Source organism: Phalaenopsis equestris, unplaced genomic scaffold (assembly GCF_001263595.1).
Source record: "Phalaenopsis equestris unplaced genomic scaffold, ASM126359v1 Scaffold000533, whole genome shotgun sequence".
NCBI lineage: Eukaryota > Viridiplantae > Streptophyta > Magnoliopsida > Asparagales > Orchidaceae > Phalaenopsis > Phalaenopsis equestris.
In genome coordinates, this window is record NW_018164973.1 from 562,078 (window position 1) to 578,565 (window position 16,488).

The 16,488-nt window shown below is 36.2% G+C and overlaps 1 protein-coding gene across 3 annotated transcripts in view; it reads left to right on the plus strand.

Annotated features, from left to right (window-relative positions):
* Nucleotides 1–16,488, plus strand: part of LOC110028840 (suppressor of RPS4-RLD 1) — a 152,095-nt gene that overhangs the window by 51,826 nt on the left and 83,781 nt on the right. For all 3 annotated transcript variants that reach the window (XM_020730853.1, XM_020730852.1, XM_020730854.1), the window contains 3 exons: nucleotides 7,695–7,802; nucleotides 9,034–9,104; nucleotides 9,229–9,285. In XM_020730853.1, coding sequence (XP_020586512.1) covers nucleotides 7,695–7,802; nucleotides 9,034–9,104; nucleotides 9,229–9,285 — 236 coding nt within the window. The remainder of the gene's footprint in view (nucleotides 1–7,694; nucleotides 7,803–9,033; nucleotides 9,105–9,228; nucleotides 9,286–16,488) is intronic.

Below are 16,488 nucleotides of genomic sequence, written 5' to 3' on the forward strand. Positions count from 1 at the left end.
TCCCTACACAGTTTGGATCTAAATCTATCATCTCAATCTGAAATAATAGACTTTGGGACTCCATGCAGTTGTACAATTTTATCAATAAAAATTCTAGCCAACTTGTTTGTAGCATCTATCAGTCTAATAAGCAAGAAATGTGTTGAGTTGGTCCGACGATCAATAATCACACATACAAAATCTCGACTTTGCTTTGATCTCGGTTGTCTCGTCACAATGTCCACGGCAATGTCCTCCCATTTCCAATCTGATATAGACAACGGTTGTAATAGCCCATTAGGCTTTTGATGCTCAGCTTTAACCCTCTTGTAAATAGGACACTTTGCTACAAATTCTGCTATGCTGCACTTCAATCTTGGCCACCAGAGTGACCTTTTAAGCTCTTGATTCATCTTGTTGCTTCTTGGATGTATCGTATATCCTGAATAATGTGTTTTATGTAGGATTTCTTTACACAAATAAGGTGTACAAATTCTTTTCTTGCACCTCAATAGCTTTTCTTCCTCGATCCCTTACTTCTCTAATAGATTTGCGTTCACTTGGTATAATATTTCTAAAACTCTGCATCATGTAGTGATGCATATCATATTCTGTCCTTCGAAGTTGGCTGAATTAACATCTGATTCAACAGTGCAAAACTTTTATCAATTGGTGTCACTACTAATAACTGTAATCGCTCCATATCTTTAATAAGTTCTTCTTACTGTGTAATTACCTAGTTATCATTGTGACTTGCCTTTTTGCTTAGCGCGTCTGCCGCAACACTAACTTTCTCCGGGTGATATTGGATATTCTTATTATAATACCTAAATAACTCAAGCCATCTCCTTTGCCTCAAATTCTACTCCTTATGAGGGAAAGTATGCTTTAATTTTTTGTGATCAGTGATTTCTTCACACTCGAGATGATAAAAATAATGCCGTCATATTTTCAAAACAAATACAACAGCTGTTAGTTCTAGATCGTGTGTCGGATAATTTTTCTCAGGATTCTTTAATTGTCTAGAGGCATAAGCATTTACCTTCCCGTGTTGCATAAGCACACACCCATCCCCTTAAAGATACTTCATTATAAATCTGAAAGCCTTCTTTTCTTGAGGGAATAGGCAATATTAGAGTTGTCATCAAGGGCATCTTCAACTTTTGAAACGCTTCCTCACAACAGTCTGTCCACTCATATTTCACCATCTTTTAAATCAATCTGGATAATGTCATCACGTTCTGTGAGAACCCCTCAATCAATCTCTTGTAATAACCTGCCAAAAAAAAGAACTCTGAACTACTGTAATAGTATTTGTTTGGGCCAATTAACTATCGCTTTAACCTTATTTTGGTCGAGTGTAATGCTTTCACTTCTAATGATATACCCCAAAAAATGTTATGCTCTTCAACCAGAATTCACACTTTGACAACTTGGCATATAACTCATTCTCCTTCAATATCTGCGAAACGGTATGAAGATGATTTGTGTAGTGGGACTAATCAATGGAATATATTAAAATGTTGCTGATGAATATTATCACAAATCTCTCCAGAAATGGTTTAGCTTTTGTTCATCGAGTCCATAAAAACTACAGGTGCATTTATCAACCCAAAAGGCATAACCACAAACTCATAATGCTCATATTTGGTGCTGAAAGATGTCTTTGCTATATCATCTTCTTTAATTCTCAATAGGTGATATCCCGAGTGTATATCAATTTTAGAAAACACCGTTTGCCCCTTCTAACTGATCAAAAAGCTCATTAATTCTTGGCGGAGGATATTTGTTGTTGATTGTGAGCTTATTTAATTCTCAATAATCAAGGAATATCCTTAAGCTCCCATCTCTCTTCTTAAAAAAAAACATTGGGGCTCTTCAAGAGAGTGTTTGGCCAGATAAATTCCTTCTCCAATAAGTATTGCAATAAAATTTTTAATTTTTGTAATTCTTTGATTGCCATCCTATAAGGTGCTTTCGCCACTATTTTGCATCTGGTATTAAATTGATAAGGAAATATCTATCTTCATGGAGGCAAACCCGACAAATCATTTAAGAATACCTTTGGGTACTCCTTTAGTATCAGTATAGCTTCCAACTTCTTGGGTTCCTTCACTATTTTAATAACTTGTGCTACGAAGCCTTGATACCATTTTGCTAACAATTTACATGCCTTCAAATTGGATATCATCATTGATAAAACTTTTATCTTCGATAAAATTTAATCCTTCTTTTCCATGGATATTGAATTTGATTATCTTTTTAGAAAAATCAATAGTTTTGAAAGAAATGGATAACCAATCCATCCCTAGGATCACTTCGAATTCAGTTAGTGGCAACCTCAACAAAATCGTCTTGAAGCTTCTATCACTGATAGTCAGATTCACATAACATCTTCTATCAGCCATTATATGAGACCCATTACATAGAAGAACTGAAGAAATAAGCCATCAGACATTTTGAATGATTCCAATCCTTTGGATTTCACACTCTTCAGAGAGAAACAAATGTGATATCCCGATATCAGATAAAGTTTCGACTGATTTGCTTTGAATAGATTCAAAACATATAATAAGGAGAATGTAAAATTCTCCAAATATAAATAAAGATTTGGCGGATTTGTTGAAATAAATAAATAACTATAAAGACGTTAGGTGAATTATTTACTTTTTGCTGAGTCAGTGCATATACTCTAGGTTGTACACCTTGGTGGGTCTGACCTAGAGCTTGAGCTGATCCTGGCGACTCAGTTGACCTTTGTCTGCCAAAGGTCCTCTGAGTAAGGGGGGCACTAACTCAGGCATCAACCTGAGGTCTCTGGCCTAAGGTAGGGCATGACCTCTCCATGTGTTCGGAGTGATGGCACTAAAAATAGGTGTTGGTGTTTGACGAGCACCCTCTTCTATGCGCCCTTCCATACTTGACACAGGTGGTTCAATTGTTGCTGCTGCAAGTGCCGCTATCAGTACCATAGCTGTTGGGTCGAGACTTCTTCATGATAGTCTGCCTAGACTGGACAAACTAAGTGGCTTTTCCCGATTTTGATTTATCATCTCTTCTCTTCTAAAAATCTATGTCTTTCTATAGTCAGTAATTCAATCTCTATTTTCTTGGTCCTCTCCACAAATATAGAGTAGGGATTAAATGCTGACGAATGACATCCTTCAATCTTGATAGAAAATGATGATACATTTCCTCAGCATTGGGGATTATTGAGGTGTATACCTGGACAATGTCATGAACTCAGCCTCATACTGCATAATGGAACAATCGTCTTGTTCGAGCTTGACAAACTAATCCTGCATCTGCCTTCTGCAGCTTTCTGTGCCACCATCTCTATATTTCCCCTCAAAAGCAAAAGTGGCTAATGTGATCCTCATCTCATAAGAACAAGACAAAACATCAATGATTTTCTTCACTCGCATAATCTAATTTTCTGCCTCAACTGGTCCTCTTGGTCCTGAAATAGTGGTGGCTGCATGTTCTAGAACAACTTTAGGTATTTATCCATCTGCGTTGTTCCCCTACCACTCGTTCGGGCCTGAGAATCCTAATAAGTCGTGTAACTGCGACCATCATTTGAGTAAAAGCCTCCATAAGGACGCTATCACCTCTGGATGGAGGATTAATACCTTTTACCTCTATTATTTCCATCAGTGTCCAACGGATCAATATCAATTCCCATGAAATACCAAAATTTTAACATTATGAACATAGACATTATAATTACTACTTAATTATCTTAATAATTATTAATGATTTTCCTAATGTCTCTTTTCTATATGCCGTCTTATTGCCCTAAACTGTGCTCTGATACCACTCTTGGCAGGACCCGACTCGACAGCTTGGAGCTACCGAGGCGGGGACTCTTGGTCAGACTAAGGAAAACTGTATAGCAGTTTCATTTTACAATAATATCCGAAGCACAAGAATGTTATTCTATTTCATAAAACTTATAATTACAACAGTTTATTCATATTTAAACATTTACATCTAACATAACATAAAACTAAACTAAAATACCTATAAACTTGCGCTCTACAATGTATGTACACATACTTCTTTAGGTCCATCTAGTCTACAACCGGTTTTCCTATAAAATTTTAGTAACTGAAGGTTTAAGTTAAAAATACTGAGTGGGAAAATGTTTTTAAATTACAATAATTGTTATTTTAAAATATTTTAAAAAGATGTAATAAAAAGTAAAAGACTGTGCGGTAAAAGGGAAAAGTAAAGAAACATGTTTCATTTACTTTCATTTATTTTTGTTACACTTTTCATTATTGAGAGTCACTATCTAAACGTAAATTTTCTAAAATATATGTTTAACCTTTTTAAACCCATTATAAACGTAGACGACCATTTTCATTTTTATTTTTATTTTTATTTTTATTTTCATGCACAAATTTTCATTCTCATGCCAATACTATCTATGAGTGACTCCCATATGCGCGTGTTTGTTATATTTTATTCATTTTCTTTCATTTAACATTTAAAAGAAAACATTGATTTTCACATTTTAAAAGAAACTTTGGAAAACAATAAAAATTCGTGTAAATAGCATAACTATTATAAAATAAAATATTTACCCTCCTCTACAATGCAATCAAATTGTCCTTTTCGTCAATTCAAATCTAATCTTTTGGCTTACTCAACTATAAGAACAATTTAATTTCTATTAGTTTTATATTAATATTTTATTTTAATTCTAACTTTACTATTGTTATTAAATATATTCATTTCAAATTTCAGCCTACTTGAAAGTTTCATAGAAATAATCAAATTACATTTATTCCTGTGAAATTTTCAATTTATTGATTATTAGAACATTTCATTAATATTAATACATATAATGACAATAATTAAATCAATTTTATGTTATAGTTTCTAAATTTTCATTTGGGCAGACTTAAATTTAATAGTAATTTAATTCTAAATAAAATTTAAATTTAGGCTTCTTTATTTCATTTTAATATTTATTACTTAGGAGAATAACAATTAATTTAAAAAAAAATAAACTTTATACTTGGAACTCCTCCCCTTCTTCCTCTACCTTAGCTTCCATGTAAAAAATTCCTAAAGTTTTAAGAATCAAACATTAGAATGTTTGGAAAATTAATTGAATTAATTAGGATTTACATTTCATAATTTAATTTAAATCAATTACTATTAAGGACTTAAATAAAATAATAGTTTACCTTATAATCCTCTTCCTTGCCCTAAAATGTTTGAAACAAGCCAAGCTCGATGGAGTTCTCCCACACTCTGAAGGATCCCGCGAGCCATTCTTTCTCCTTAAGCACTCGGGTCGATCCTACAAGCTACATGAGAGGTAGGAAACGGCTCACACTTCTCATTCTTCTTCGTCGAAGAACTATGGCACAAATGCTTCTCCCTCCTCGGTTTGCTCAATCGAGGGCGTAGGAAGTTGCGTCGAGTGCCTCACGCTTCTCTTCTACGCTCGCACAAACACTGGGTTGTCGATGACGCAAGAGACTAGAATCCACTCCCGCCGACATCAGAGATTAGTGAGTATGCAGAGGAACGAGTGCACAAGATTCAGAAATTCCACGAAGAAGTCAGAAAAGAGATCACTAAGCAGAGTCACATTTAACAGGCACAAAAGAACAAGACAGGAAAAAAGGTCACATTTAATGAAGGAGACTTAGTGTGGATTCGACCGAAGAAAGAAAGATTCTTAGTACGAGTATTTGGAAAACTCATGCCCATAGTAGACGAATCTTTTAGAATACTCCAAAAGTTAAATGATAATGCTTACAAGATCGACTTGCCAGGGGACTATAATTTTTCAGCCACGTTCAATGTTGCATACCTGACATCGTATTATGATGATATGGAAGCTTTGACAGATGAAGTTGAAGCTCTCCCAAACCTGAGAGACTGACGCGAGAGCTTGCTGGGTTTAATCAACCAATTGTTCAAGTCTAGCAAAGTATTAGTCTAGCAGGAGGCTGGACCGGCTCCTTTTTTTGGGCGATACTTACCGCCCAAGTTTTCCCCCTCTTCTTTTCGTTTTCCAACCTATCTATCCTCGATTAATATGCATATTTCTTGAGTCTAGGGAGAGGTTATGTTTTGTTTTCCGTTTGCTGTCTATAGGATTCTCTTCCTTTGCTAGGGTTGTATCCGAGGACATGTGGTGCTCTAGCTATTTCCTGCATTAGGGTGGTGACGATTCCCCTTGATTTCAGTGCTTCCCCTACCGGCCTACAGCTGTCGACCATTAATTGCCCAACCATCTGTCTGGTATCCCCTTCCAACACCTTCCACCGGCTGCTATACCTTCCCCCCTTTTCTCCCTTCCAGCAACCAGCCATCTACCCTCTCCCCTCCTCCTTTCCCTTGCTCCTAGCTGCCAACCCTACCTCCTCCTTCCCCCACATCTCCTATTCCGGGCCACCCTGCAACCTCTTCTTCCCCATGCCTCCTCACAACCATCCGAGAATCCCCTCCCTTTCCCCTTTCTGATTCAGACCGCTAGCCTATCTTCTCCTGCTCCCCCTAACCACCTCCACCTTTAGCGCTATCCATCACCTACCATCTAGTCTTCACAGCTTCCCATGAATACCCTTCCCCGGCCCTAGCCAGATATTGTTGTTTATTGTGCTTTTTTTTTCTTTTTCAGTTCTTTTTGAAGTCTTGATTGTAACCCTAATTATTTGCTTAATAATCTCTGCTTCCATTATTGCAGGTTGGTTAATTCTGGTATCACATATCATTAGTCATACCTAATCGTTGTCTTTTGGTTTGAAAATCATGATATAATGTCCCATTGAACACCTATGGGGGAGTTGCATTTTGTTTGGTTGCACAAGTTTTTTGTTGCATGTATGTGCAGCTGACCACCTTCTATTTCGTCTGTTTTTTAGTACTTAGAAGTTAGAACAATATCAAGAGTAACTTGGAACAGTGAATGCCATACTAATGCCATACTTTCGTAGATGAACCAGTCTTTTTCATTGTGGTTGACATATTTATGTTTGCAACATATACTTTCGTGGCTTCTCGCATCTAATGGAAGAGAACATTAATTGTCCAAATGCTGATTTGTTTTTTCATAAATTATTTGTGGTATCTATCTATAAAAGTTGCTTGCGTGGTCTTAGTGATCAATTCAGATTGCTCTCCGGTAATTTCCCCGCAGCAAATTTTCTGTCTGTCACCAATTTCTGCGAACCCAAAGTTCATTTTGTTGCAATTTATACTTTAGGTTCCATGCTTAGGCTGTATCTGTTTAATTACTCTTTTATGTCTTTGCTGTTCCGTCTTATAAATTGGTGTTTTACAAAACAATCTAGCATTATTTACAATCTATAAGGGAAACTGAGTACACATTGATTGGTTCTCTGATTATTTTATGGTTTTTTGTGGTGTTTTTTGCCAGATATCTCTCTTGAACTTTATGAAAAAATTTATCTTAAAATTTTCCAAGTATACTTTATCAACCACATGTGACTAATCAAATTATTGTGTTCTTGCATATTTCCTCACTTGAAAACTTATTAGAACTTTCTTGATTTAATTTTTTTTTTCAAGTATGTATGCACTTGCCAATCTAATTGCTTGCGATCTTATTTTAAGCGTAATGAGCCTACTTCTTTGTGTACTATGCATTGCCTGCTGTCTATTGAACTATTTAATTCAGCTGATTCAATAAATCTACAATATTCAAGTTTCAAATAATTTTGGCTTAGGGGCTTGCTTTGTTTCATATTGGTGAGAATTGTCAAGCTGAAGTGGCGCTTCTCAAATCAATAAAACTTGATAAAAGTTATATAGAGGCATGGACCCATCTCGCTCAGGTAGTTTATTTGCGTCTACCTTTTTCCTAATGTCTAAACGTGCTCTAGTTCCATTTTCTTGCACTGTTGGGGAATAGATACAATTACCTCTATAACTTCTTGTTTAAAAATGTAGCTTTTTTTTAATTAGAAATGTAATTGATATTGAGGTTAACCCAAACCACAATAGGAAAAACAAATATTATTACTCGGAACAAATAAGTGGTTAAAAGTCGAAGTGAAAAGGAAATACGGCAACAAACACACAACATAGACACCAAACTATGGCTGGATTCAAAGGTGTTGGAAGGCTGCAATAAGAGAGGTGGGTGGGGGGCTGTGGTTGTGGCAAATGAAGCTTTTTGGCGACAAAGGGCAGCAGGTAGAGGGGCAGCTGGTGGCAATGAAATAACAGGTAGGAGGGATTGGTGGCAAAGGACCGCAGGTATGGAGGGCTGGCGGCAAAGGGATTAGCAGGTTGGAAGGCTTGTGGCAAGGAGATAACAAATGGGAGGGCTGGCGGCAGGGAGACAACAGGCGGGGAGGCTCGGATGAAGGCTGGAGATGCCGAGAATGGTGGATAAAAATCACCTCAGGACGAGTTACAGCCGAAGCATCTTCTTGCCTTTGGATACAACCCTAGAGGGGAAGTCCTAGATGCTGGGTGCTGTCTTGACAGAAGTTTGAAATAAAAACTGACTTAAACACAGGAGAACGACATATATACTACTAGGTTAGCTAAGGGTGGACCCTCTAAGTTAGGCAGCAAATCCCCCTCAAGAAAGGATTGTATGGCCTCTCTCCTTCCTTAGCATGAACCGGTTTGGCGGTTGTCGCTACAGTGTCCTACAACCTGCATGGGAGACACACCCGTATCAATAACTTCTAGTCTTAAGTATGTATCCTGATAGTTTTAAGTTTGATGTTTTATTCTTTTTATGTCTTCTTAAATATATGCTTTATTTTACACCACTCATAATTCTAATTTTTCATGCTTCCATTCCACAATACACATTAACTCTCTTGGAATTTTCTCTCTTTTATTTTTCTAAGATATAATATGTTCTTTTGAACTGGTTGAAGAAAGTGAATATTTTAGTTGAAGAAAATGAATCATTTAGTTGAATAAAATGAATTTTTTAAAGTCATACAAAGCATTTAATATGGAGATTCACCTTTTATGGAATAAATATCTTTTTTGGCCGTTGCTGTTCATTTTAATTTACCAGCAAATGCTTATCTTACTACGCAGTTTTATCAAGATCTGGCAAATCCAGAGAAAGCATTACAGTGCCTTGAGCAAGTATTACTTGTTGATGAAAGGTAATACTGGCAAATGTATATTTTATTTCTTTTTGAAGTGTTTTAGTTCCAAATTTTGATCAAATAATTACTATGCATGATTTTCTTATGTTTTCCTTTGCGTGTTGCATGAGCTATTTTATAGGTTTGCTAAAGCATATCACTTGCGTGGGCTACTCTATCAAATGATGGGGCAACATAGGTATTTTTTTTACCAGTTACTACAATTTGTTTTGATTTTTCCAATACATTTTTATTTAATATATGCATTACAATTTTGATCGTTCTCTATATTTTATTTCTTAGCAAGAAATTGTCAATATCTTGAGCATATAAAGTATCATCTTGATTTGACGTCTTATAAAATTTAGTGGGTGTAATAGCCTGAGCTTTCAAGTATCGAGATATTGTCTACTTTGGCTTAGTGGCATCAGTTTAGCCCCTGTGATGTAACTTCTCAAATACCCCATTCTAGAAGTGCTCCCATGTGAGCACACTTCTTTGAAATTTATGATGAAATTCTACTGTTATACCAAAATGATTTCTCGATTTTTAAGAGTTTGGCTTTATTTTATTTAAGGGGTTTCACAATCTCTCCCAACTAAGTAACCAAATACCCCCTTTAGTGCTCTAAGCCCATAATCATCAATCCGGCATATAGGATTCTAGAGGCGTCTCTACAGATTCAAGTGGTGGTTTCCGCCATGTGGTACTTTGTCTATTCTTGGGTTCAAGAGGGTGGCTATCACAACATAACACTTTGTTCTTTTGGAACTTAGTTCACATCTTCAGGCTGATGTAATACTCTGATACCATTATAATAGCTTGAACTCTCAAGCATCGAGACATTGTCTGCTTAGGCCTAGTGGCATCAGAGTTTCCTCAATGGTTTAGTTTCCTAGAAGTTTAACCATCCTTTGAGTGCCCGCATGCGAGCCTGTTTAACTTTGTAGTTTATGATGAAATTCCATCTTTATGCCAAAAAGAGTCTCGATGTTTAAGATTTAAGCTTCATTATACTTAGTAATTAGTGGTTCTTTCAATTTGTTTGTAAACTGTTAATGATAGAAAATAAAATAAGAAAATTTTAATTTCACCGTCCAATCTTCCATTTCCATATTGGAAATTCCAAGCATCCGGGCCAGGCCATGACTGTGAGAGCCTTGTTGATGCCTTTGGTTGTCAATGTTTAATTTCAATTGTTCTATCTATATGTTATATTTGAGCTGAACCATTTTTCCCTCGTGGTGATTTCATTGCATTAGAAAGGGGTGCTGATTCTGTGGGACAATATATTATACTTTTTATAGAGGGATTTATTTAGTGCTCTTCGTATTTCTTCAGTTCTTATTTATCTTTCAACATCATATATGTGACACAAGCTGATGGAGAAATTGACATTTAAATAAGTTAACAAAATTTTCAGATGTTGGGGCAGTAACTTTGATTCTTTGAATAGTCTAATGAATATCATTGGTTGTTTAATCAAGTTCGAGAATTGGTTTTCTAAGCAAGATTGAATTGACCTTGCTGAAATTGTATTGTTTGAAACTAATCACGGCTTTAGTGAGGAAAAGTCTGATAAGGAACGTTTGTTCAAAATAATGGTAGTAAGTTTTGATTGGTGTTTATATGCTTTAAAATTTTTTAGAAGGCTAATAGAATATGAGATTCTACTCTCATTTTGAGAGGCTATTTAGATTTGGTTTTGAATTTCTTATAACCATAAGGCCTTTTGATTAATTATCGCTCTTTGTTATGAGAGGGAACTTTTGATTAAGGCTAGTTGGTTTGCTTAAAATTCCAAGGTTATAGTAGCAACAATTCAATTGAACTATAGAATATATAGTGGCTTTAGCTTAGAGTTGATGGGGGAGGGATGATGACAAACTTGGACAGGATTCAAATTTCCATCATTTCGGGTTTTTTATGGAACCAGATCTACTTAATTAGCGGTGGTAGTTGGCCTAGCCCGATTGAAGCATTCTCGTCAATCACTATTAGTTGCATCGTTTAAGGGGACCTTGTAGTTCAAAGCGAGCCTATATTTGTTCTCAAGTCAATGAAAGATTGGATTATAGTGAGTGATAGAAAGAGATTGAAAGAGTGTGAGATTGAGTGTGTGGAGAGAATGGGAAAAAAGGTAACACGTAGGGCCCATTTGGGGCAGCTTTTTTGGCATGGTGAGTTTTGAAAACTCTGGATATGTTGTTTGGAATCCGCGACACGATGATAATTTGGCATAACCTGGGTAAACGCGGGCTACAGGTTCAACCTCGCAACTCGCGTTTCTTCACGATTTTATTTTGTCGCTACCCTTTCTCCTCTCTCTCCCCTCTCTCCCCTCTCTTGTATCGTGTTCTCCCCTCTCTTGTGTCTCTTCTACCCTAAGGTAACACTTCTCTCTTGTGTCTCTAACGCGTCTCTCTCACACCTCTCTCGTTTCTCTTCGATCCGTGGCTTCGGTGGCAAAGGTTTTCCTTTATCTTCTCCCTCTTCTCTCCGATCTCCGGTTCCATTTGGTTACTATGCTTTCCGTCCTCCCACGGTATTATTTTGCCATTATCTTTGCGGTTTGAAGTTAATTTGCGGTTTGTGACTTTCTCTTTGCGATTTGTGGCTTTCTCATTTGCGGTTTGAAGTTCTGAGGTTGGGATTTTGGGTTTTGGATTTTTTTTTTTGTTCTCTGTGCTTTATTCAGTTGATGGTTCTATATGGTTGGTGGTGGTTGCCCGAAATGGTGCTTGTGATTTTTTGGTGGTTCATTTGTTGTGTATTTTGTATTTGCCCAAAATTGTGGTGATGATTGGTGTTGCTGTCCCAAAAATGTGGTGATGATTTTGTGGTGGTTGCCCGAAATTGTGGTGGTTGCCTCGCCATGCTCAATTCATTTGTGATGTTGATGGCATGTTGGTGATGGGTTGATGGTGGTAGTGTTGGTGTGGTGAGGAGGTGGTGGTATGTTGGTGGCGGTGTTTGTGTAGTGTGAAGGTGGTGATAATGATGTTGTGTGGAGGTGATGGTGTGGTGTTAGTGGTTTTGTAAGTGGTGGTGGTGTTGATATTGTGGTGTTGGTGGTGGTGTTGATGTTGTGTTGGTTGTATGGTGTGGTAGTGTTGTGTGTTAGGGTTGGTGGTGGTGGTGGTAATGTGGTGTGGAGGTGATGGTGTGGTGATAAGGGATTTTTGATGATGGTGTGGTGATAATGGATTTTTGATAATGGTGGTGTTGGTAACGTGCTGGTGATGTTGGGTGGCTGTGTGGTGTGGTAGTGGTGTTGGTGTGGTAGTGGTTTAGGTGTGGTGTTAGAGGTGGTGTTGGTAATATGGTGGTGGTGATGATATGTTGATAGTGGTAGTGATGTTGTTGTGGTTTGGTGGTGACATTTCTTTTCATTTGCCTTTTCAAGTTGTTATATATTAAATGAAACTTTATGTTTTCTTCGGCAAATATTTATGTTGTTTAGCTTTTTTCATATTAGTATCGACATGACTAAGACATAACAAATCGGTTCGTTTGTCGCGTGGGATAAAGATGTCAAACTAATATTTTGCGACCTTTGCCTCAAAGAGATGAAATTAGAAAATAGGCCAACGACCTATTTTAACAAGGACGGCTGACAAAATATTAAAATGAAGTTCAAGGAAAGCACAATAACGGAATGCGTTCGGATGCAATTGAAAAACAAAATAGATAATTTAAAAAAGGATTTAAAATTTTGGTATAAATTGAAGAGAGATTCACGGGCTTAGGTTGAGATCCGAAGCGAACAATTGTTGCTTTAGAAGAATGGTGGGCCGAGAGATTCGAGATGAGAATTTATGAAATTTCCAGTCTTTTTATCAATTCTATGTTCTCTTCAAATGCATCAACATATCAATCTTCCTTTACTTTGTAGGTAATGGCAAATGCAAAAAAAAAAAAAAAAAATTTAGTTGCATTGAACTTGAACTGGATGAGAGGTTGGATCATATGTTTGGTGGAGTCGTGACAAAGGGTGATCATGCATGAGACTTTAATGAGGGAGGTTTTCTTGGCATAGCTGAGCACGTGGATGCCGAAAAAACAACTGACTCTAATGAAGGCCCCCAGCTTGAACCTCGATGAAGTCAAATCCACTAGCCGATGAAAGCATCCTAGCGTTGAGAAAAAGAAGAAAGATGTTGCAGTTTTCATTAAAAGTCAAATCTCGTAGTTACTTCACGTACCAATGACCCTAGCACATCACAAACAATTTTTATTCAACAAGTAATCCAAACTCTGGAAGCAACTCTAGAAATTTACGAGGTCATGTTGTACTTGTTCTCTATGAAGTTTCTTGAAGACTCAACCCGACGATAGTTCTTTATAACATGACCCCTGACCACAGATAAATTATTTAAGTTATTTCATGACAATCGAGATGCATGAATTTCATTTTATTTGTTGGAGATTTTATTTATTTTTTCCATGATGACAGTATTTATGCCACCTGTAATGTGCTCCGATTTTATTTCTCGTACACTTGTTAATTGTTTTTCAAAGCTTCTTTTTTTTTTGAGTAAAACATGTTATGATTCTAGCTAATTTCGTGATATTTTTATGTGCTAGCTACATAAATAATGAATAATATGGATAAAGAAAGATGCAGAACAAGAATTGCAGCTACGTTATGCCTAATATATATGTACTTCTACTCATATATTGCTTGCTCTCCGTGTATGACATCAACATACATAGGCGATACGTTGGTTGGAGAGTTCCTTGTAGGGGGAGGGAAACCAATAAGATTTAACAATATATTCCATATGATAGCCTAGATTCATTGAATTTTTGGAAGAACTATATCGAAATCATGAACTTCATGAGTTCGTTAGGATGACTTCCAGAGGTGTTAGAAACGACCTTCATTGAGATTTCAAAAGACCAGAGACATTCCATATTTTAAGGTAATTCCATTCATTCATATTTTTTTGAATTCAAATGAACATAGTAATTCATATACCCTTGTTAAATGGGGTTTATGATTGTATTGAAGCAACCGACGGAATACACGCGGATGCACGTTTGTCGACTAACGAAAAGATCGAATTGATCAGACGATGCAGATCATCAACACAAAATGTCATTGACTGTATATGACTTTAACATGTGATTCACTTTTGTTATAGCCGGTTGTTAAAATAGTGCACACGACAATCATATATTCAAATTTTTTATAAGAACTCATAAATACAACTTTCCACATCCACCCATTGGTTTGTTTTAGTTTGAACAAATGAGAACTTTTTTTCCCTGCAATACTAATTATTATATTTTTGTCAGATAATTATTATTTGGTTGATGTCGGATACCTCTTATACAAACCATTTCCGTATACTAAATGTCATATTCCTGATTTTAAAAGAGCTAGCAATATTGTCTATGTAGGAAATAATTTTTTAACAAGAGACACATCCTTACGCGGTGTCATTGAAAGGATATTTGTAGTTTGGAAGAAAAAATAGGTCATTCCGCAACATATGTCAATTTAACCGTTTCACAAAAATGTGGTTGTTACAACGACTCTCCATAACTACATTCAACAACATCTTTCACGCAGTGACATTGATTTCGATAGGCCTGATGAATGCTAAAGCATATGAATATCATCTAGAACAATCTTTATGACAGACTGAAAGTAATATGCCTGAGACTTGCAGACAGGATGAGAAAGGTGTAGGGGAGATAATAGAGTTGAGAGAGCGAATTACAAATGCTATCGTTGGCGGTTGAATGGAGCAAATGTTTGTTTCTTTGTTATTTTATTTGCAATGTGTTGTGAAATAATTTATTGTTTATTGTATTGATGCTTTATGCAACAATAACCATTTTGAATCTCAATGTAGAGATCCTTTTATTTCCAGTTCGTTTGCATTTATTTTTTCTCACTTGGATGGCCAGTGAGGCAACAGTGGTTATAATATGTAATGTAATTTTTTATTACGTGTTTTATTTTTTGTTTTGAAAGTCTATGATGAGATATTCAACCTTATGGGTTCTTCTGGATGACCTATATGTTGCTATTGGTTCTTGACACGTATGAAATCCCATTGATGGCAATCAAGTTCCTCTCATTTTTTAGACTTATGACTTTTGAGGCTATTTTAGATTCCCTTTTAGGTGATATGCATATGCAACACATATGAGCTCAATATTATGTGGTTTAAAGGCAACCAAGAACGTTTTTTGATAAGGTCTGTTGTTTTCTTCTTGTGCCAAATTCGTTGGTTTACACTCTGTTTTGAGAGACTTCACAGTTTCACAAATTTGTTGGTTTACTAATACTATTCTTTATTACTAACGTTGCATCTAAGAATTTCTGTTTTGTGGTTTTAAACTTTCAGAAAAGATGAGCTCGAGAACTTTTGGTACCTCAAGAGTATTAAACTTTATTATAGACTGCAATGTTATCTGCTTACTTCTAGACAACCACATAGCTATGAGAGACAATTTTACTGTTATTTAAGGAAAAAAACAGAGTACTGTGATTTCTTTAGGTGGGCATATTGGTTCGAGGGTTCCATCGCCGATAGTGAACATACGTGGAGAGTTTCATTGGAGGAAGGATTATCTCGCGACATTAACCAACTGCATTTTAAAAATAATATTATCATATTATTAATTTTTATTTTTATAGTTCCTTTTTTAATTTTGTTGTTGTGTTAACTCACTTTTTTTGTGAGGTGTATATTTTCATTTTGTACATTCAAACTGGATGTTTATTTAAAGTATGAAATGTGCTAGCAGGATTGGTTCTATTATAAACAACACTACTACAAGGACAGAAAAATCATTTGTTTAGACACAAATGCAGTACAACTGTCGTAAAACTGCGAAAAACAAACAGATAGTGAGTTTATGCACACAGCTTCCTGGGCACAGTTGCTGCGTGATAACTTATTAATGAGCTGCAACTGCCTCAAATAACCAGTGAGATGGTGTGGGGCTTTTGTTTTGATTTTCCTAAAAGGGTAAAAATAATGTATGGGATCATATCTTGTGCATTTCATGCTACCATTGGTTAGACTGTGATGTTGTGCTAGATATAGGCCATGAGAGTAGGTGTGGTTAACAAAGGCGTGAATATTAATTTGGTTATAAAAAACAACTTGAATTAACTTTATAAGTTAATGTCGGCACTTAAAAGAAGAAAGTTATGTTTGGGGGGTCGCCCGTAAGAAGCTGTCGGTCGCCGGAATCGAAATCCCGTCGCCCGCTTCGGAAGGACTTTTTAATTTACGTATATATATATAATTTTAGAAAAATATGAAATCAAACTGATCTCATATTTTTCACAGTTTAAATGAAAGAGCGCTCTACCTCAAATCCTGTATCTATCCCGAGGGATAAACACAAGACTTGAGGATGAGACTCAATCAAATAA